Below are 23059 nucleotides of genomic sequence, written 5' to 3'. Positions count from 1 at the left end.
AGACAGCAGTTTCCCCTCTGAACTGACTCCAAAAGCAGTTCCTCCACACACACAGATGCTTAAAGGACGGCAGTAAAGTCAGACAAAGCTCATGTTGTGTCTGCTTTGGCGGAGTGTGTTTGTCTGGCAGGTCGCTCCAGCAGTCACCAGCGCCCAGTGTGTCCAACAACACACCGCAGTGTTCCTGCGTTTCTCGCCTTTTTTCGCTCTTATTTGGTTTTGGCGGGTAACGCTGTGGATACGTGCATATGTGTATGCATTTATAGCTGGCCTCTTTCACTGCAGTTACAGAAATAAACAGCACCCACAGGCCGACAGACTGCACACTTTTGTCTCAGCCTGGATTCCTCAGTGGCAGAGATGTGATATTCCTGTGGCTCTGAGCCAGACAGACAGTCATATACCCCTGTCTCCACATTCTCAACATCTCTCTCACTCTTTGTCCACCTTGTCTTATTCATAGTCCCACCCATCATCCGAGTCTCACACACGGATGCAATCATGCGCTGCCGTGTGCACTCGCTGGCCATGCTCAGTATAAATAAATTCAGACAGGCTTTGCCTGTCTCTGCATCGGTGTACCCTTACTCTCTACTACGCTGGCCTCTATAAATAAACACTCTCATCGCAGGAAGCAAACATTGGAGGCCCTACAGACATTGGCTGGGCTGAGACTGAGATAGGACAGAAAAAATTGTAATGGTCCAGTTTTGAGGCAGTGACTTCCACTGAACAGCTCACAAAGTGCTTCACAATTCAAAACAGCCAGGTGTGACGTTGAGAGGAGGTTTTCATAAGCGGATACAACTGTGGAGTATTGGGTGGTTATAGCATTTCACCTGTTCCAAGCGCTTGTTGTGTCTGTGTAGGTGGAGAAGATGGATTTACTGGAGAGTTTATCTGTAGTGTCTTGTAGTTGTTAGATAAATCAGTGACTCAAAAAGAGAAGTTTAAAATGCATGCGCCAATTTCCATTTTTTTAACAAGTTTACATTTAATGATCCTGAAAATGTAAGCATAAATCCTTACACCTTGATAATACAAGTATACGAAATACAAGTATTTGTTTATCACACATAAATTATGTTATTGTTTGTTTGTGTGTTTTCGGGGGTAAATGCTCTGTCAAATGTCAAATAAACTTTGAAATGACAGTCATTGTCTGTTTGGTTTATTCTCCTATATGTTTGCTTTTTCCATGTTCTTTTTTCAATTCATCCTTATTAGGGCTGTCAAACGATTAATCGCAATTAATCACATCCAAAATAAAAGTTTGTGTTTATAAAAAGTTTGTGTATACATATATATGTATATAATATATATACACACAGACACATGCATTTCAGAAAAAAATATTATTTATATATAAAATATGTATATTTATATATAATATAAATTATATATTAGGGCTGTCAAACGATTAATCGCGATTTATCACATCCAAAATAAAAGTTTGTGTTTACATAATATATGTGGGTGCACTGTGTATTATTATTTTATATATACAGTATAAATACACACACATGCTTGTATATATTTAAGAAATATTTTCATGTATTTACTGTACATAGATTTATATTTAATTTATATGATATGTAAATATAAATATTTTACATATAAATGATATTTTTTTCTTAAATATACATGCATGTGTGTGTATTTTATAAATATATATAAAATAATTATACACAGTGCACCCACATATATTATGTAAACACAAACTTTTATTTTGTATGCGATTAATCGCAATTAATTGTTTGACAGCCCTATAGTATATACATGAAAATATTTCTTAAATATATACAAGCATGTGTGTGTATTTATATATATATATATATATATATATACAATAAATATACACAGTGCACCCACATATATTATATAAACACAAAATTGTATTTTGGATGCGATTAATCGTTTGACAGCCCTATTTTTTTATGATATTTGAATAAAATATCTGTATTGTGTTTGGGTGGGGGGATAATAAATAACAAAACATTGTGCCATACTGCTCAATATGTTTTCCCTCTTGAGAATTGAGATGTCACTCGGCAATTAGGACATTTTCCCAAAATTCTTCCAATTTCTCTTCTAAATCTGCTCAGAAAATGCAACACTTTCTACAGATTCCATCTCATTTTTCTTTTTATTATTGTTGTTGTTATTGTGCTGGTGTGTGTATGTCATAATACCCATAATAACGAAGTGTGTGTGCGTGTGTGCAGGTGTACCTGAAGGCTCCTATGATCCTGAATGGAGTGTGTGTGATCTGGAAAGGATGGATTGATCTTCAGCGTCTGGATGGGATGGGTTGTCTGGAATATGATGATGAGAGAGCACAGGTACAGATAAACCACCTTGTGCTGTCAAAATGCCTCTCGTTTCCTTGCGTGCATCAGAAATGACTGACCGCCGTCTGGCTTCCTGTGTTTATACAGCAGGAGGATGCTCTAGCCCAAGCAGCCTTTGAGGAAGCCCGCAGAAGGACTCGTGATTTTGAGGACAGGGATCGCTCGCACCGTGAGGACTTGGAGGTGAGAGCTGGAGTGATTGAGGATTTGTGTATGAGTGTGTGAAGTTTCGATCAGTTAGTGCATGCCTAAAATTTGTTTTTTTGGAGCTCAGTAGGTCTTAGTTTGTGTGTGTGTGTGCGTGCGTGAATGTGTACATGTGTTTTCCACTTTCCACAATACTTCTGTGTGTGCTTTTTTTTGCATAATCTTTCCTCTTGCTAATATTTTGATTGACAGCCACTACCAAAATATATGATGCTTTAAGGAGCAGTTCACTAAAAAATGTTTTAGTATCTCCTGAGCCGAGAGATGATAAAGTGGTGCCACCGGCATCTTTTCTTATGGGTCAAGCCAAAGTGGTAGAGTGAATCTCACAAAATCATGTCTAGATCAGATTTCATCCCATAATAGAAAAACGTAATATTTTGCATAAAGAAAATGAGGCCTATTATTAGGACATTTCTGCATTGCCACATTATTTATTCATGACAACTGAGCACATTTTCCCCAAAATATGTCATTATTGTAATGTGTTGTTGTTTTTTTTTTTGTTTTTTCTTATTATTCTCAATGATGATTCCAGTAAGTAATATTTTTATGAACTATTGTAGGGCAGTGTTTTTAATAAAATAAAGAGCAAAGTAACATGTAATGTATTTTTATCAATTTATTTATTATGCATTACAGTAATGGAAATATATAATTTTTTTTTTATATTATTATACTTACAGGTAAGAACTTTGTATCACAATTTTTAAGAACTACTTGCACCGTGTTATATATTTCTATCAATTGTATAATTCCATTATCCTAAATGTGTAAATTCAGACATATTCACAATTTTAAAAAGTGCCCGTCCATGTTCAATTGTTGCCTGTCAATGACGTAATATACACGTTATTCCTGGTTTCCGTTGTACTGTCATAGTAACCATGGCGACATACGTGGATATATGACATACGTTGTTTCGTTTAAACATTATGGACCATGGCAAGCAGACTTTGGGACAAAAGGATAACTAAAACGATCAATACAGAGCTTCACGAGGCACAACTTGACAGGGACGCCGCTCTTGCATGTACTTTATTAGACAGGTGAGCAAATGTACATTAAGCAAATCAATGTTATATAGCTCAACATGATGAAATGTTAGAATATGATCGGTATGTTATTCTACCGATCATATTAGTGTAATGTTAGTTAGACCAAGTGAAACAGCGCTGCGTTACCTCAAGTTTAATTCGTCAAATAAACTGAGTATTAATTTGGCACTTGCGTGTAGTTTGCTAGTATTAAACGTCCTTATTCCTTTATATCCACGGGACTCGCGGGTCTCTTATTAGCAATCGCGACCTGCTTCATACCACAGTCCTGTTAAAAAAAACATAAATGTTTTCACTCATCCATAAACATTATTAGATCCATCAACATGACAGCAAGTTCCATCATTCCGCTTATCACTGCGTCATCAACCTACGCCGTTGTTATTGTAAAGGCCTGTACACAACGGGACGAATATCAGCACGCGTTATTCGTCAGCGTTTTTCAACACGTTTTTTGTGTTCACACCCTCACGATGAGCTGAGTGAACATGCAAATTCATTCCCTGACATTAGATGGTGCCAATTTGCTCTGCAATACTACTCCATAACAGTTCTCTTTTATCAAGGTGTTTGTATTTGTAGTCGCAGTCACGTTTGTCACATAGTTCTTTATGTTCTAGCACCAACGAGAACAGCAGCTCTACATTCATCTTGCCTGGCATCTTCCTCGTCTTATTTCTTCCTGGTTGTGTAGACTGCGACGCGTATATCTTCTTCACCTTTGCATATGTGTTCTCAGCAAGACCGTTTTGTGTTTGAGCGCCCCCAAGATATGTTTTACTGTCTCTTTTGAAGCTCCTAACACGTGAGCAAAAGCGCCAATCTCATTGGTCGTATAGTTTTTGACGCGGCGCGTCAATTTAAAAAAACGAACCCGAGGCGTTTTTTTTTTTAATTACTCATTTACGCGTGGAGTTTTACTCGGCGGTGTGTACACTCACATTGGCGCCCTTTGTTTAGTCATGAGGCGTTAAACGTCTGCGAATATCGTGCGCGAAATTCGTCCCGGTGTGAACAGGCCTTAAGAGGTTAGCTAATAAAAATGACATATTGTAGCTTTAATTTTCATGATTTTTTTTTTGTTCCTGATCCTGTTTTTGACCTTTCAATTTTTTTCTATTTAACCTACAGAATTGAATTAATTCTAAAAGCAATGTAAGAAATTGATTTCAAAAACGCATTTTAACATGAAAGTCTTTTACTTTGGCATTTTTACGTAAAAAAAAGGTAGTTTTAAATTGTGTTTCCTTTCAAAATTGCACTGCAGGAACAGATAAATAAGTGCCAGCTCACATCATTTCTGTCTGTTCCCTGTTCCCTGCATGTTTTGAGTGCTCTTGACGTAGCTAAACAGCTTGTCTGGGGTAATACTGATTTGATCACTTGTCATTTAGCAGATGCCGATGGCACAGCTCAGTCATTTAATAACTCAGGAGGTAAGACAACAATTTAGGATTTCCTGTAGTGAACTGCTGCCTTGATTTTCTGTTTACTATAAATGATTCAGAACAAAAGCATAATGAAGGAGGGCATGCGTGTTTCTTAGTATTTTGTATGTATGCATGCATAAATGTGTACTGTTTGTGTACGTGTAAGCTATTGAAGTCCTTTACTTGTTTGCTCATGGCTTAGTGCATGCAGTGTCTTTGCATTGTAAGTCTTCAAATATAATCATTCTACAATCAATCAAAACTGCGCTCTTAAGATGAAAACCAAATTGTGTTTTTTAGGACCCTGTGGCATCAAAAATCTGGGACTGATGGCCTTCAAGGACCAGGGTCTGTCTCCTCTGCTTCTCTCTATCCTTGTGTCATGCACTAAACCGTGTCTGTGTCTGTAAGTGTGTGAACACGAGTGTGTATTTCACGAGAGCATGTGCATGAAAGAGCACCTCTGTGTCTTTATGTATTCTTCTGTGTGTGTGTGTGTGTGTGTGTATTTATATGTGCTAGTAGGTATAGCCTACATGATGTAGGTGTGTGTAAGTGGGAATTCATACTGTAAGTGCAAAAAAAGAGAGACCCCCATCAGACCTCTGTAATGGAGACCAGACTTCCATCCCAAGATTCCTCACTGCCCCGCCCACCCACTCCCCTGCTGCAAAGCCCTCTGGGAGCTCTGAGGCACAGCTTGGCAGCACATGACCAGAAAGAACCGCCGCCTTTATGTTCCTCCCGCCTAATCTACACCCTCAGGCGTTCCTTCACACACTCTTCATCCTCTCTTCCAAAATCAATCACGCCAAGGTCTCTCTTTTAAATAGATCTGGCTGCTTATGAAAATCAAATTTCTTACTCATTGCAGTCAGGCGATCTGTGACTCACGGGCCAAATATTTTTCCCTCAAAGCTCAAAGTCACTGTGAGCGGTGGAAAATGAAACCCTGTAATTATTCTATAATTCATGCTTTCTCATCCCAGCAGTGTGGAGTCTGATCCTCGCTTGTTTTTCGAGCGGCTTTATTTTTGAGCGTGGATCGAACCCCGAGCCTTCGCGTTACACACGACACGGCGCTCGCATAGCTGTGGTCAAACTCCATCGTCTGTAATCGGATCAAAACCAGAACAATGGCAGCCTGGATCTGCAGAAAGACGGTGTTTTCTGGGAACGCGGGCCAGGTTTGTTTTAAGAGGCGAACAACGCATTCAAAATCACTTACGACCTCGCTGGAAAAGAGACAAAGGGGAACATTCGCACTTATTTGTCCTCCGTCTTAATGCGGTTCCGTCACTGTTTGTGTACGCAGGGAGTCCAGGGGGGCGAATCAAAACTGAAAGATATCGAAGAGGGTAATGGCCTTCTGCGTGATAGATGGATGAAAAATAGATAGGCCATTTTTCATGAAACCCAGGCCTTTACTGCAGGTGGGATTAGAGGATGAGTGATGTTGGGCCAGTGAAAGTATTAATATATCATTAGTATTGATCTTTTTCATTAGCAGCGCTGTCTGCCCAGCAGAATCTAAGCACTATTGACTTGTGGTACAGGAGAGTGCTTGAGCTGGGCTCCGAATGATCGATGCTTCGTCCTCTCTTCCACACAAGCGTGCTTTTTCAAAGCTTAAATACTAAGCAGATAAATACTTTATAAAGCCCTAAAGATATGTATGACATCTTCTGCAGTTTGATTTGTGCTCTTATTTTTGCCCTGCATTTCGATTATGAAAACAACATCTTAAATTCAAACTAAACTGGTTTGTCGGTCCAGCCTGGTGTGTTGACTGGTATTTTTCAGCTGGTTAAGGTGGTAGACCATCTGGCCAACAAGCTAAACAACGTAAGAGACCAGTTGAAATCAGCTAAGACCAACAAACCAGCTTATGTTGGTTTAAGCTTTGTGAAGTATTGTTGTCACCTTTTACATTCATTTAAAAATATTTAAAAAAACATATCAAATAATTAGTGTTGTCAAATTGGACATTTTTTACTTAATTGCATGTAATAAAAGTTTTTGTTTATATATGTATATATATATACGTAAAAGTGAATGTGTGTATATACTGTATACCTACACACATTTATACATAGTACAAGTTCACAATTTTTCATTAATATATACAGTATATATATATATATATATATATATATATACATATAATCGCGATTAATCGCATCCAAAATAAAAGTTTGCGTTTACATAATATACGTATATATAATATAATATAATATGTGGGTGCACTGTGTATAGTTATTTTATCTATATAAATACACACACATCCTTGTATTTATTTTCATGTATATACTGTATATAGATTTATATATAATTTATATTATATATAAATATCAATATTTTATATAAATAATATTTTTTTCTTAAATATACATGCATGTGTGTGTATTTATACATATACAAAATAATTATACACAGTGCACCCACATGTATTATGTAAACAAAAACTTTTATTTTTGGATGCGATATATATATATATATATATATATATATATATATATATATATATATATACGCACTTATATTATGTAACCACAAACTTATGTTAGGTTTGATTAATTGTCACCAATCGATTTGACAGCACTAAATGTTATAAATAATATTATAAATCAGTTATATTATTCTTATATAATTTATATTTATTATTATTTATATAGTAAAGCTTGGGAGTGGTTTGATTTTTTGGGGATCAAAACTACATTAAAATCGATAATAATGTTAATTAATATTATTATTGTTACAATTTAAAATAACAATTAAAACATCAACGTTGAAAAAAGTTCTAGATATTTTTTTCTGGATTCTTTGATGGATGAATAAAAAAATTCAAAAGAATGGCATTTATTTGAAATAGAAAATTTTTGTAAAATTATAAATGTCTTGACTGTCACACTTGCTCAATTTAATGTCCTTGTTGAATAAAATTAATCATTTCTTTCAAAAAAAATATCTTAATATGATAAATAACAAGCAGTGGCCGTGCATTGCTAAATTCGTTTAATTCTGCTGTTCGCCAAATTTGTAAATGGCAAGATAATGCTTATTCAGTGCACCAGACTGCTTTGTGCTGTGCGTATGACAGCTATAACAGCTTGATCTGTTAATGGATACGCTTAAAGATGGGATTCCCAGGCGTTGGGTCGAGTAAAAACAGCATTGCGTAGCTCAAGGGTTAGAGCGTGCTGTAATCGCCGCTTTCCAATCGTGATGATGACCTCACACTATGTGAGATACACTATGTCTGCCTCTTCGTCTATCTTTCTCTCACCGTCTGCCTGTCTGTCTGTCCGTCCGTCTGCTCTGTCTGTGCTCAGACATCTATGTCAGGGAGAGATTTAGACATAGGCACATAAACATATGTATCTGTGACAAGGCCATCAGTCATATCTTTATTTTTAAAGCTAGTGATTTGAAGACTTCCCCCTGACTAATGACTAATGTCTGCCACTTCAACCAAAAAAAGCAGCTCAATTTTTAGCGTCCCGACTGAAGTTGATCTCTGCCGTCCTCTGCTGGACATGGAAAGCAATTGCATGTGGGCTGCTTTTCTACTCATCCTGTGTTGGTTTGTAGACTGAGAACTAACATGTCAGAAAATAACTATACTCTGTCCTGGTGTGTGTTTGTGTGTGTGTGTGTGTGTGTGTGTGTTAAGCAGGTTTTTCAGTGTTTTGGTGCATATTCTACTCAAATTAATAGCCTACATTTTTCAATCATTAAAAGTTTCAAATGGCCAAATTTGCCACCTACATTATTTACCTTTTTGTTTTCTTAGTTTTTTTTAAATTAGATTTTGACACAAAACTCCATTTATTCAATATAAAATCACATTGAATTTAGTTTGTCATTATAAACAAAGTTATACCATGATATGACTCTAATAAAAGTTTTTTTAACCTGAAAAATACATGGCCATATTCAACGAGAGTAATGTTTGTAAATCATATATCTATCATTTCCCGACAGATCTAAAGATCATGAACTTTTAATATCTGACTCTGTTATTGTATATGCAATTGACCGTTCGCAACGACCCGCCCCATTTAGTTACTGTCGCTATGTCCGACAAGCCACGGCACTCTCACACCACACCATGTTCTCACGCTGTGAAAAATACTTACAAGACAGACAGGACAGACCAGGTTACTTTTGATACGAAACAAAGTCTCAACTAAATTTGGTAATTTTTTTAACAAAATTTAAACAATACATACCGTTCTGTGGCTCTTTAATGTGTCGTGACAGAGCCTCATTTAAAGCTACTCATGAACCGATCATATCTTCCTTCTAGTTAATTTATAGCAAACATCAGAAGGAATGCTGTTTTAACTGCGGAAAAATGTCACTACACACCGTTTTTCAAGTTCAAATCCTCCAACACTCTCAGAAGAAAAGGTACAAAAGCTGTCACTGGGGCTTTACCATTTCAAAAGGTAAACTTTTGTCCATTTTAGGTGCTAATATGTACATTTTAGGTGCTAATATGTACCACTAAGGTATCAATATGCAGCCTTTAGGTACAAAACGCTTCCTTTTAAAGTACTTACAGTGTACTTACCTAGAAAGTACTGGCTAATATAAGGTAAGTACATGGGACAGGGGTAGGTTTAGGGGTAGGTTCGGGGTTAGTACTAGTTATCCAGTAATTGTAGTTACTAAAATAAGTACATAGTATTTACATGGGTAACTGGGCTGTAAAAGAAAGCGTTACCCAAAAGTGTATCTTTTGAAACGGTACAGCCCCAGTGACAGCTTTTGTACCTTTTTATCTGAGAGTGCATAATCTACTAACTCTCCTGTTTTGTTTTGGGGTTTTTTTCCAGACAAAAATGGTGGATTATGATTGGTCTGATCGCCTGTCAATCAAACTCCCTGCGAAGGGTCAATTGCATGTTGGGTGCAAACAGTATTGTGTTTGTAGGTTGAGAACTACACTGTAAAATGTCAGCGGGTCAACCATTTTAACTATATTTCTGTCTCTGTCTCGGTTTGTTTGTTGTTGTGGGTGTTTGTGCACGCATTTGCATGTGTGATTGTGTGTGTGACCCAGCCCAGGCGACAGCAGGACCCCAGCCCTGGCTCCAACATGGGCAACACTGATGATCACAAGATGCGCTAGCGGCATTCACCAAAGTGGGCAGGGATGGGGTCACAAGACCTCCATCACCACAGCAATCTCATCTCCTGATGCCTTGTTTATCACAGGACAGACCAAAGTCCACACCGGTGGGGATTTTCGGGTGGGATGTTTGGGGAAACGGCCTGGTGAAGGGGCTGGGTGGGTTGGGCTGGGCTCAGAGATTCATTCGCATTTGATTCACTCCCTCGTTTCTTCTTGGGATTTTTGCACTATGTGATACGTTCAGTTTAAGTCCCCCATATCGCCTTTCGGTATGCATGGTTTTCCTACCTATGTTTGCTCTTGTCCCCCCCCTATGCAAGGCATCTTATTTTGTCCTATTGTAATGAAATGGCATTTTTCAATTATTTTATTCGTATTGTGTGTGAAAGTCAGGATGTTTACTTTTTTGTATTTTCATTTCATTTCTATATAAACGTGTCTGTCTTTGTGCTACTGTACGTAGTAGAAGCTAGTAAATGTTGCTAGGTAGATTTGTGCAGTAGAATAGATCTTTTTTTTGATTTCTAAAAAGAAAAATCTAGAAAGAGGCTGCTGATGTTGCGGATGAGAAGATGTGCTCTGTCTTCCACTCTCTTCCTGTGACAGTCAGTTAAAACGGGCTTTAAACAGCAGGAAGTGAATATTGAGGTCAGTGTTAGTGCGCTCTACACAAAATGAGAGTTTTTCGCCCTACATCTGCTTGTTCAGTCATTAATGTCAATGTTCAACACATTTAGTTTAGGCTTTTCATAGTGTTTTGCTATATATTCTAAATTACTCTGGACTTCTTCATATTATTATTTTTTTCCCAGTCATTTCCAAAAAATTTTTTGCCACCTACATTATTTAAATGTCTTTTTTCATTGGATTTTAGTGATATTTTGACATGGAAACTTCAACCACCAGGGCAATTTAGGCAGTTGCTTGTCATTATAAACAATGCCATTTGCTATACATGCCAGATATGACTCACCCCAAGGAGACCCAAAGAATAAATGACAGTGATATTTGTAAATCATATATGAACATTTAATATCTGACTCTGTTGTATATGTGTATATGCAAGTAAATATAATCATGAATTCACAGAGACTGTGAAAGAATGTTATTTTCCACCAGGTCCACCTTAGTGCGTCCCCTCGTTGAAAGGTCCCGGTTTTGCCCCCTCCCTGACGAAAGCCCTATTTGAGATGATGTAGTGTTTTGGGACAGTCAGTGTAGGTGGACTAGAATTTATTTCTAAAAGGGAAAATTTCTGAAAAACAGAAAAGTAAGTAGGATTGGAAAGGAAAGACAGGTTAGAAGCCAATTGCTCAAGGTACTCTTTATCATGAACAACAATCATAAATTGACCTCTTCTGACAATTTATTTTGTATAATCAATGTTTAACATGATTGTGTATGTTTTTTTGTTGTTTTATTTTACCACAGACAGTGGGGTAAGCATAAGGGTCAGGAATTATTATTTGGGAGGGATGCTGAAGTCAGAAGGCACGGCCTACCTCTAGCTTAAACCAAATATACACAAATGAGAGCTTATTTATAAAGAGCAAGTTCATGTTGTCTGAGTGTTGAGGGAAGGCTAAAGCTGGTTTAGTAGAACGTTAAAGCTTTATATAGATGGAGTGGGCTTTTATACCACACAATGGTCAGAGACTGGGCACCAGGAGGATATTAAGGTCTGGATATATTTTGAAGATGCCAAACCAGAGTCCACAAAACAGAATCCTGCTTTAATTGAATCCCTCAGATCAACTCTCTGCTTTCTAGGTGTGTCTTATGCTATCAAAGAAATACCCTTTGCTGGCCTTCTATTAGTTTCTCTCTCTCATCCCTTTACTTAATGCTGGCATTAAGGCAAAATACACACCAGGTAGTGGATGGCTCTTTTTTTTTTTGTAATGAATTAATAAATAAAATGTTTATTTTCTTAATTGTTTTAAGTTATTGATGCAGGTATACCTTTTGTTTCATTATCAGGTTCCGCTATGATGAAATGTGTATTTCTGTATTGATATTGCTTTCATTTTGCCCTTGGCCCCTTAAGGAACTGGGTATGCTTTTATATGGTTTTTGGTTTTAGCTCTTTTTCTGTTTTTAATTTTAAGCTAGGAGGACTGGTAACTGAAGTGTTGTTTGATTTGTTTCTTAATAAACTTGTTACAAACTATATTTTTGCTCATTGTAGTGTGTGTGTGTGTATGTTTATTTTTTTCATGCAGCTCAATGTGTGTTTTTTTTATAATTATTAATTAAATTAAAAAATAATAATAATATTTCAAATACAATAATTTAGTATTATGCCCCGTACCAAGCAACCTGTAACCCGTGTTTTTCCAACCTTATACCCGTGAAAGTGCACTAGACTCGTACTAGATCGATATCGATACACCCAAGAGCTCTGCCCGGATGCAGTGTTTCTGCAGGCGGTACACGGTGAGAATCAGAATCAGGTGAGAATACACTTTCGGACGCCGCGTTGCATTCTGCGACGTGGCGGCCATGTTGACGGCTTATGATGTAAACATACCAGCAAGTCGAACAGCTGAGTTGGGAGAAAGAAAATTTAAAAAAGATGTTAAAATCCCTAAAAGGACGCTGAATTTACCAGGATACGTTTAACAGGGAAACCAGGGACCGGTATGTGGATAAAACGGCACTTTTAACGGGTTGGATCCATGTGAAATTTCCAGCAAACAGTGGGAGCACAGTAAGTTACATTACGCTTACTTAGCTGCTAGTAACGTTACCTAGCTGCTAGTTTAGTAACAGTTATAGTGCTAACAACCATTAACACATGTAAAGTACTTTAAACTATTTGTTTTAAAAAATGTAGTTAGTAACGTTAGCTGTTTTAAGCAAAACTTAAGTTAGTAAGCAAAACCAAACGATGCTTAAAGCAAGAGGGTAGCCTTGTGCGTAAGTTAATCCGGACAAAAGTAAGATGCGCTCCACCTTGCTGCTAGTTTAGTAACTGTTAGTGGTAACAATAATTCACACATGTACTTTTAACTATCATGTGTTTCTGTCAACCTTTTGTCAACTGTCAACCCTCTTTCCGGTTTTCTCACGTTACTTGAGCTCTTTTCCCGCTGTCTTGCCGTTTTAGTGTTTTCCTGTAAAATATCCCGTATTTTAATATTCTCATAACAATAACACTAGCCTTTCAATTGGACCTGTCAGTCTCTGTTGTCCTGTTGCTACCCTTACTGGCGTGGCGGCCATGTTGGCAGCTTCGCGCATGTAAACATACAGCAAGTCGAACGAGGAGAAGCAGCAGAGTTGGGACCTATGGTTTGGGACATAGAAGAGAAAAAAGACTAGCTTGATAGTGAGTACTAGAATACATCTTATTTGTTTATCTTCATAATGATACGATTTTTTTTTAATTACATGTGTGATTCTGGCATGATGTCACTACATGGACTGCGCTCCTTCCTCTCCGCTCGTCTCAGGTAAATAATGCATCTTCAGCTGTCAGAGTCGCGCGTTCATGTGTTTTTGTGGCTTTGGAAGGAGCCCAGAAGGGAGTGGGTGAAGTGAATGGAAATAATGAGCTGTCTTTAAAACAGTCGTGAGAGGTCTACACAGACACTCGATTTTTATACTTTCTTTTTCAGAGTACTTACATTTTAATTATGCATTGATATATACAGAAAGTTTAAACAAATTTTGAAAAAAAAAACTACCTACAATACCTTTAAGGGAACGTTCCCGGAACATTCTCCTTACGTTATAAAAATGAAACCTAATATAACGTTCCTATAACGTTCTTGTTTGGTTCCCAAAAAAATAACCTCATGGGACCATTCGGGAACGTTAGGGGAACGTTCTGTGTTTGCTGGTAAGCACCCTTGGCGACAGAAATTATTACAAATGCGCATGAGCCCGCCATATAAGTTCCGCCGTGTTGGTTTGTTTACAGCTACCACAATTTTTGCGCTCAGGTAGTTTGACGTGACTGGCCTGGAATGCTAAAGTCGTGAGTCGTGGTTTGAAGTCATGATTTAAGTGCTCAAAAATCTTCCTGGAACGCAGCATTATTCATTAATCTAAAGTCCTGAAGGCATTTTTAGAGTTGTTTTTTTTCTGAGTGACACACAAATGTAAAGACTCATAACTCCAAAAACTAAAGCAAGGAGACTCCAAAGGTAGGTATCGTTTGATAAAAAAGTGATTCCATTTGGATTTTGACAAATTTTAATTGTGAGAATCTGCTGTAAATAATGATGTGCTATTCAAATTGAGAAGTGCTATATATTAAAGGCACACTATGCAAGAATTTTACCTTAATATAACAGCTTCAAAGTAATTTTGGTGGTAACAATCTCACAGTAGGGTGAATCATCCTGGTAGTAAAGCTTGGGGTGGATTGCGAATTGGGGTAGGCGCGAATTGAGATATACATTGATAAGCAAAATTAATTCATTCGTTTCGTTGACATGGCTGGTGTACCGGAACCACAACACAACGTTTTTGACTGTTGATCTTTGAAAAAAAAAAAATGTTTGGTTCAGGTTTGAAATTCATTATCTTTTATAGGCTATGTAGTCTAATATCATTGTAGCCCTACCCTTAAACACCCCCTAGATCTCTTATTTAAAGGCACACTATGCAAGATTTCTACCTTGATATAACAGCTTCAGAGGAGTATCAGGCCGCGAGTGCAGAAACGCTCTGCGTGAGTGGTATTTACGACAGTAACGTTAAATACAAGTACTCCACGGCGACTCTAGGGGTCACTGTTTGACAAAAACGGAATTCCTGCATAGTGTGTCTTTAAAAGATGAAAGCTTTATTTATCAATATATTTTAGATGGCATTTTTCATATGGATACTATTTATTATGTTCCACGTTTTTGATCTGAGGAGAGTCTCTTCATCTTATTAGTAGTCTTTGTCAACAAACTTGCTTGATCTTTAGCCTCTTTGAACCAATGTGATTTGTGCACTCTTCATCTGACAAAGCTTTTAGGCAGTAAATATTGCAAAGGGGAACAGAAGCTTTTGATTCTTTGTTCTGTGGCTCTTACAAAAACAGTCATAATTGTTTTATGGACTGGAACTCAATTTTTTTCCAGCCACTTCATTGCCTGCAGTCACCCTGACCTCTTCTCTAAAAGACAGTAGACATTCTGCCATCACAGTGTATTCATACAGAAAAACAACATCAATCAAAAAAAAAAAAGTTTTTGAGATGGAAAAAAATAGTAAAGCAGCAAAACAAGAGATGCAAAATCAGCTCATCTTTATTTTATTACGTTCAGCCACTGTGCTAGATCCTTGAAATCCTTTAAGGGACATTATTACTTTTTTTAAATATAAAAACGCTAAAGTTTTCTGTGATGGGTAGGTGGTTAGGGGATACAGTTTGTACTGTACAAAAATCATTGTGAAATGTCCCCATAAAACATGAAAACCCTTATATTATACTGTGTGTTTGTAATATATATTACTCTATATACCACTAGATGTCAGTGTATTAGCAGTGTATTGTCAGTGCTCAGCAGGAACGAGTGGCTGTTATTTATATAGTATACAATACTCTTGATTGATCCATTAAGCAGATCCATGGACTACAGAGATGGCTCTTCATATATTTATAGATCACAGTGGAGTCTGTTTTGTCCTGTCCTACTTGATTCACAATAGCATTTTGTTACCCAACAGCAAAGTGACATAGTCCTAGGACAGGAGATGAGAACTGCTCTCTCACTGACTCTCCATCACCTTCACTCACCTTTTCTCTTTGAATGAGCCTCAGTTATTAGGCTATCTGTACATAATACTATATTCAGTGTAATATATCATATCATCCCGTCCCCCCAAACACTCAGTGATAAAACAAAGACATTTGTATAAATCTTATCACCTATTCTTTTATATCCATCATGTTTTATTGATTATATTTTAAGATTATTTCAGGTCGGGAGGTCTCGATCCCGGTCATTCCTGTATATGCACAGAGTCTCGTCTATACCGCCTCCAAAGGCCTAAAAGACAAGGCTGTCTTACCTGCAGGGAGTGAGTGTTTGTATGGGAAGTGAAGAAATATTGATTTGCACTGAAGAGAGCCGCCCACACACACACCGAGAGAGTTACAGAGAAAGAACGAGATGAGCGGGAACTTGTATTCAGCTCTTTGGGATTAAAAGGGTCACAGCCTCATTTTTTTCAACCAGACCTCCACCTTATATAATGACCATGAACTGTATTCTTTTGGCCGAATGCTAATGAGGTCCACTTATAATGCTTTGTTACTTGTTGGCGTGTAGATGTGTGTATGGCAATGTCAAAGTTTAGACTCCTCTGTGAGAGGGGGCATTTCTGCTGTCAATGAATGGTGTTTGCTTCAGTGTGTTTGGCTTAGAAATATTTATGACAGCACTCAAAGAAATAAAATAGATCAATTAGTTTGTCTGCTTATCATCAATATTTTAATATTTAAATTTCAGGCTAGTCTGTGACCAACTCTAGCTCTTTGTCTTGTTATAATGACCATCCTTGACAGTGGAAAAGGTGTTCATTAAAGAGCAGCATACTTGTTTGTTTGTTCTGGTTGGTCTTTTGGCCAGGATATCCTGGAGCTTTGCTTGGCCTTCGTTCCTGCAGGGCTCTTGTTTCGGAGAGCTCTAAGTGGCTCTTGATGCTGGTGGCTGGGCTGGCAAGGCCCTCAGCAGACCCTGCTTATTCTCCTCTTGGCAGACACCCATAGTTCTCGCTCACTGGCTTCCTAATTTAGTAACGGCGGGTAAAAATATGCGCTAACGAACAGGGTCTGGTATGTCAGGCTGCCGTCCAAAAGGGGCGAGAGAGAGAGAGGGATTTGGGGGTGGAGAGAAAGGAGGGGGTTTGAGATCAGGCATTCCAGATCCAGAAGATGGCAATGCACAGCATAGCACTGGACTTAGTCATAAAACAGTTTAAATCAAATTATTGAACAACAATTTGTAATTACCTCACTAGTGTTGGGTGTGTTACACATTACAAGTGAAGCGAGTTATGTAATCAGATTAAAGAAAGTGCAATGCTAGTGCATTACTTTCAAATTTATGACAACATATCCGAGTTACTTTTTCAAATAATTAGCACAATTTACTTTGTTTTCCCATTTGACTGACGGCTCTCCTGTCCTCATATTGAGAGAAATCAAGAGTAAATCTGAGCATGCACAAAATCTCACTTGCACAAAAACAGATTCGGAATTCCACAAAATGAATGAAAACAGTGAAATGCGAACTCAGAATATTATACGAAATATGCTCAACAAATATAATTTATAAATCTCATTTTATTAACCATACTGACCCTTAGCCATAAAAATGAGCAAGAAATACTTTGCATTTTGTTTTACTTTTTGTTTTTATTGCTAATGTAAGAGTGTTGAACTCCTATTTTTCTGCAATCTAGAAAGGCAGAACAGCTGAAAGTTTATTTTTTTGAGCTGCACCCTCTGCTGTACAGATGTAAATTTGCATTTCCTTCAGCCTGAGGCTTATTCATAACAGATTACTTTCTATATAAGTAATTAAGTAACACAATTTACTTTTAAGTAGTAACACAATACTGCAATGCATTACTTTTAAAAGTAACTTTCCCCAACACTATTACCTTACACTAATGGAACTCATAAAGGTTTGAAATTCTAATTCTAATTTAAACTTTAAAAGTTGTAGGTTTCTGAAAGATGTTTTCCAAAGAAAGATTATCATGTGAAATAAATCAATATTGAAGAGTGCTGGTGTCATTTAAGCAAAATTGGACACACCAAATACTGAAATTTGAATTGTAAGCAATAAGGTACGAGAGGCTGTGCTATACGGTGAGTAAGTAATGGTTGCCTGCAGTGCAACCCCTTCAGCCGTTACTTATTCACAATACAGCACTTGCCTCGAGTACCTTATTGCTTTTATAAAACGGTCACCACACAATAAAAATATTAAAGTAAAAAAAATTTATTAGTGCAACTTTCATGAAGTAAAATAAAATCACTAAATGCCTTCCTTCCTCTAGAAAAATAATAGTCCCTGACCGTGACCCACAACAACGTTCCAATGAGTAATATGCATGGAGGCTAAAATAAAAACAACAGAGGATCTGCAGTGTTGCGCAGTGATAAATAAAACCGTTGGGTGAAGCGGTCATAGCCGTGTTCTATCATGAATAAAGCACAGCTATTGACCAATCAGAATCAAGGATTGTAACTAACCGTTTTATAATATGAAATAAATTATGCATTCATAGCAATTTAAAATGTTTTATATACTCTACCGTTCAAAAAATAATAGTCTCTCATGCTTACCAAGGCTACATTTATTTGATAAAAAATACAATAAAAAACAAATAGTAAACCTAATTATTATAGCAAAACATGTGCATGTAGTTCACCATATTATTTTGCACAAACGTGTTCTTCAGATGAAAGTGAACAAATCAGTCTTAATCTTTCTAAGCCGATCTTTCGTGCAGATGTGTAGTTAAGTGTCGATCAATAGCTTCTGTTAGAAAATGGACGAGATGCATTTAAATTCAGCAGCTTTGCTCAATGTGAAATCCACATGTATAGAGGTGCTTTTGTGCGTAATGTTTTTAAAGACAGAACCAGATACAAAGACTACAAAAAGGGCAAGGGGCGATGTTGGGGGCCAGAGCGTGTGCATGCATACATGCGCATGCCTATTTGTACAGCCTTGTTTGAACAAATGTGTGTGTACAGGTCTTTCTCAGGAAGAAAGACCTCAGTTGGTCTGTCTGAGACCTCAGGCTTGGCTATGTCTGGGGGCTCTGAGTCATCTGTTCGTGTCTGCACAGCCGTGAGACGATGGAGGAGACCAGCAGCTGACACAGGCTCTCAGGAGCCCCCTTCATACCTCAAGACTCTTGACTTTGCTTAAGAGGTGTACCTCTTGGAATCCAGACAACTTGAATCATGCATCTCATGAAGAGCAGACAACAATTAAGTTATTCTATGTGTGTGACCTTTGACCTGCAACCTTACTTGTTTGCAGCTGTGGAAGATGCTCTGTCAGATCAGAGGGTGCTTTCATTAATTCATTCGTTTTTTTGCCTCTTCTGTCGTTGTGTCAGTGTGTTGTTGCCTTGATATATGGCAATTGATTCATTGACCCGGGCAGCTAGTGAGTGGGGTGAGGTCATCTTCAAGAGTGGGTGATCTTGATGACGTAATCTCACTGGACTAAAGGGCCTTCTGTGTTGTTTATCTGTTAAGATCTAGATTGTCCTTAAATGAATGGTAACACTTTAGTTTAGGGTCCAATAATCGCTATTAACTAGATGTTGTGATCATGCTTATTAGGATACTGGCCATGTTTGTCACACAAACCTGTTTTGTGGCTTCAAAAGAGGTACACTTTATAAGAAGGTTTCCTTTGTTAACATTAGATTATCTATATTAGTTTTCATGAACTAGCAAAACTTCTACAGAATGTATTAGTCTGGTAATTTCAACGTTCATTAATAGGGGTGTCACGATTCTCCAAATCCTCGATTCGATTAAGTTATCGATTCTAAGGTCACGATTCAATTCGATTCTCGATTTTAAAAAAAAATGTAACAAATGTAAAGCGCAGATTGCTATGCAATTTTTAGACTACACATTTATGCATTATGCAATATAAATTTGTTCACAATGTACACTACACCATTGCCAAATTTAAAATATAACAAAAACAAGTAACATAACTTAATAGTATAACATTTAAAGCCCCTGAAATGACTAGAAAAAAAGTTTAGTTCATTTTGATGAACGAGATTGAACAATAGAGTCAGTAAAACGATCTGAACTTTCCATCACGGACGCGACATGGGGCGTGGCAGTATCGACGATACCATTTTTTATTTCGATTTCGATACCATTGAATTAATTTCGATCAATTTCGATTTAATATCGAAATCGTGACACCCCTATTCATTAATACATTTTTAAAACCCAAATTTGTATTTGTTAGCATTTGTTAAAGGGATACTCCACTTTTTTTTGGAAATAGACTCATTTTACAACTCCCTCAGAGTTAAACAGTTGGGTTTTACCATTTTCGAATCCATTGTGCCGATTTTCTGAAATTTTTCTGAAAGAATATCAGGTACCAGACAGTTTCTGGTCTCATTGACTTCCATAGTAGGAAAAAATATACTATGGTAGTTAATGAGACCAGAAACTGTCTGGTTGCAGATATTCTTCTAAATATCAGAAAATCGGCTGAATGGATTCGGAAATGGTAAAACCCAACTGTTTAACTCTGAGGGAGTTGTAAAATGAGTCCATTTCCAAAAAAAGTGGAGTATCCCTTTAATGTGCTGTGAACTAGCATGAACAAACAATGAGAAATTTGATTTTGCTAACAACAAAGAATAATTAATGCTTTAAAAATATATTGCTCATTGTTAGTTCGTCTAATGCACTAAATAATGGTTACAAATGAGACCTTATTGTAAGTGCTACCAATTTGAGATATGGTGCAAACTTTGTCGGCTAAAGGCCAAGTTTGGTTTGAATGCATGGGCTTGGGTCTTCATTCTTCAACCAACAAAGTTGAAATCCTGTCCGGATAGCGCACTTCTCATAATATTTACGCTACAGGTCAATAGGCGGAGAGTGTGTGGCTGTTTGAACACATTCGACCACATGAGCGTTTACACTACGAAAGCAATCAGGTTTAATGCGTGTTCAACTACCTCGGGAAGTGTTCGAAAGTGGACGAACTCAAAATGGTTTTAGACCCTGTTTACACCTGTATTTATCGTTGTCCACTTGTGATCCGATTGACCAAAATTGTGAAAGAGGCCTTAATGACAGGTGTGTACCAAGTCGCCAAGATATTCTTCCAAACACCATTTTCACATTTTCCACAAAGAAAGACATAAAGATGAGTAAATAATAATGATTTTTTTTATTTAACAAATGCCACTTTGACAACCGGGTTAAAGGGAAAACTATGAGGACTGTGGATAAGTGTTGATGCTTGTATGTCGCTTGACGTGGCAGTGAGTTCATTAATGGGAAATTACTCCAACGTCTCTTAGACACACTGCCTACCTTGGTTACACACATTTTACCTACATCTTTAGATTCAAATTGAAACCCAGTCTATACATGATGACTTTGATCGAGGCATAGATAGTGATGCACGTGTGGTTTGACATGCCACACAGTAGTCTATAGTCACAGTCTCAAATTTGCCCCAGCATGCATGTGAAAGTTAGCCTGGGTTTCCCCATGCTGCCTTGCCACAGCGCGATTTTATTCACGCATTTATTGGACACCATGAACCAAATTTAGCCTGAGATAGGGAACCAATCATAGAACAGGGAGCAGCAAGACAATGAGAGTTACTTTGTTTATATCTATGGATCCATCTTAGCAGCGGACGCGAAGTTACCTTTTGATACAGCCTTTGTGTAAACATAAATCTCTGACCCATCATCTTCTTCCTTATCTAATTTTCTGTCGCTCTACACGCGTCATCTGTTATCATTGAACCGATTGGCTATGAGCTACGTACATGTGCATTTGATAGTCATTCGTAGCACCCAATAATACGGCTCTGGGCATTCGTAAACCACGCCTCAAATATGAGAAAATGAACATGTGGTTTTCAGACCACGTCTCATTCTCATGTGAAACTGCTGTTTTTTTACTAAAAACCTACCAAATAAAGACACTAAATGCTATAGATGGTGTTCATAAACCATTGATGTATCGATTAAGCTGTGTTTAATTTCTAATATATATTAAAAATGTTATATTTAAAAATGCATTCTATTTTGTTTAAACAGAAGTACTCTGTAAATTATCCACATTTACGTTAAGTAATTGGCCCGATATTATGTGGATGAAGATTATTCCTGTTTCAACAGTTCACCTTAGTAATAATATAATAATCAAAGATCTGTTCCTAATTCTCACAAGGGAAACTTGATAATGAAATGTGAAATATAGAGCCTAAACTCTAAAAAAAAGGTTCTTCAGAGGTTCTTTGCGGTGGTCATGGTGCTAGATAGCACCACCAGTACTTCAGTGGTTCTTCAGTGGTTCTCTGGGGTGGTTAACGTGCTCTATGGCACCTCTTATGGTTCTACATAGCACCATATGACAAAAAGTGGTTCCCCTATGATTACAAGCCAATGAACCACTTTTAGTGCTATTTTGCACCATTTTTTTTTAGATTGTAGTAGTACAATGTAGACAGGTAAATAAACAGCAAGACTGTAAACTTAAAGCTTTATTTCTGAATTTTATTTTTATTTAATTGCATTATATTTCGTTGCATTATGTACAGTACAACAAGTCTGTAAAGAGGCTTACTATATTGAAGCTGTATGTCTGTTTAAATTAAACAATTTTATTTATTTTATTACAGTTCTATATGTTATCGGTATTATGAATAAGACATTTTTAGGTTTATATAGCAGTATTCTTTTATGACAAGACATTTCTAGGCTCCTAAGATTTTAGTGCACTCGGTCGTATTGTTGTACTTAATTTTATTTAGCCCTCATGAGGCTGATTAGTTTTACAAAATGTATGGACTTCAGAATATCAACGGAAGCAAAACCATCCGCACTACAGAAAATATTTTCAGGCCTAAAGCGAAACAAAAGCGAGGGCAGGAAACTCCAGCTCTGTGAAATGCACTGACCTCGTATCACCCAACGATCCCTCGATCTCAATCTTATGATTATTCATAATGAACTGCAACCACATTTTGGAAAGAGAGCACAGTTAGTTGGCTGTAAAATTGCATAAGTGGTTTAACACTTCAACAAAGGTGGCTTATTCTGACTCACAGCACGTATGCTAATGCATTCACAGCTGCTGCACTTCTGATAAAGACTGCTATTCACAGAGCAAGC

The 23059-nt window shown here is 37.3% G+C and overlaps 1 protein-coding gene and 1 long non-coding RNA gene across 14 annotated transcripts in view; both read left to right on the top strand.

The window, feature by feature from the left end:
- The window catches only part of cbfb (core-binding factor subunit beta), a 43277-nt gene extending 30919 nt beyond the window's left edge, over window positions 1-12358 (top strand). Inside the window, exons 4-8 of one of the 11 annotated variants that reach the window (XR_016145398.1) lie at window positions 2226-2342; window positions 2439-2534; window positions 5011-5052; window positions 5347-5452; window positions 10115-12358. Coding sequence is in view for 9 of the 11 variants with exons in the window: in XM_089116481.1 (XP_088972607.1) it covers window positions 2226-2342; window positions 2439-2534; window positions 5014-5097 (297 nt within the window). In the remaining 2 variants the exon portion in view is untranslated. Of the gene's footprint in view, window positions 1-2225; window positions 2343-2438; window positions 2535-5010; window positions 5113-5346; window positions 5453-10114 lie in introns of those variants that run through there. The other 10 variants (XM_089116486.1, XM_089116483.1, XM_089116484.1 and 7 more) reach the window with 10 other exon arrangements.
- A 333-nt stretch (window positions 12359-12691) lies between these two features.
- Window positions 12692-23059, top strand: part of LOC120487644 (uncharacterized) — a 33837-nt gene continuing 23469 nt past the window's right edge. For all 3 annotated transcript variants that reach the window (XR_005624478.2, XR_005624477.2, XR_016145397.1), the window contains exon 1: window positions 12692-12896. This is a non-coding gene — a long non-coding RNA (uncharacterized LOC120487644). The remainder of the gene's footprint in view (window positions 12897-23059) is intronic.

Source organism: Pimephales promelas, chromosome 10 (genome assembly GCF_988280905.1).
Source record: "Pimephales promelas chromosome 10, fPimPro1.hap1.1, whole genome shotgun sequence".
NCBI classification, from domain to species: domain Eukaryota; kingdom Metazoa; phylum Chordata; class Actinopteri; order Cypriniformes; family Leuciscidae; genus Pimephales; species Pimephales promelas.
Note: the sequence above shows the minus strand (reverse complement) of the source record. Positions and strands in the feature narration are given on the sequence as shown.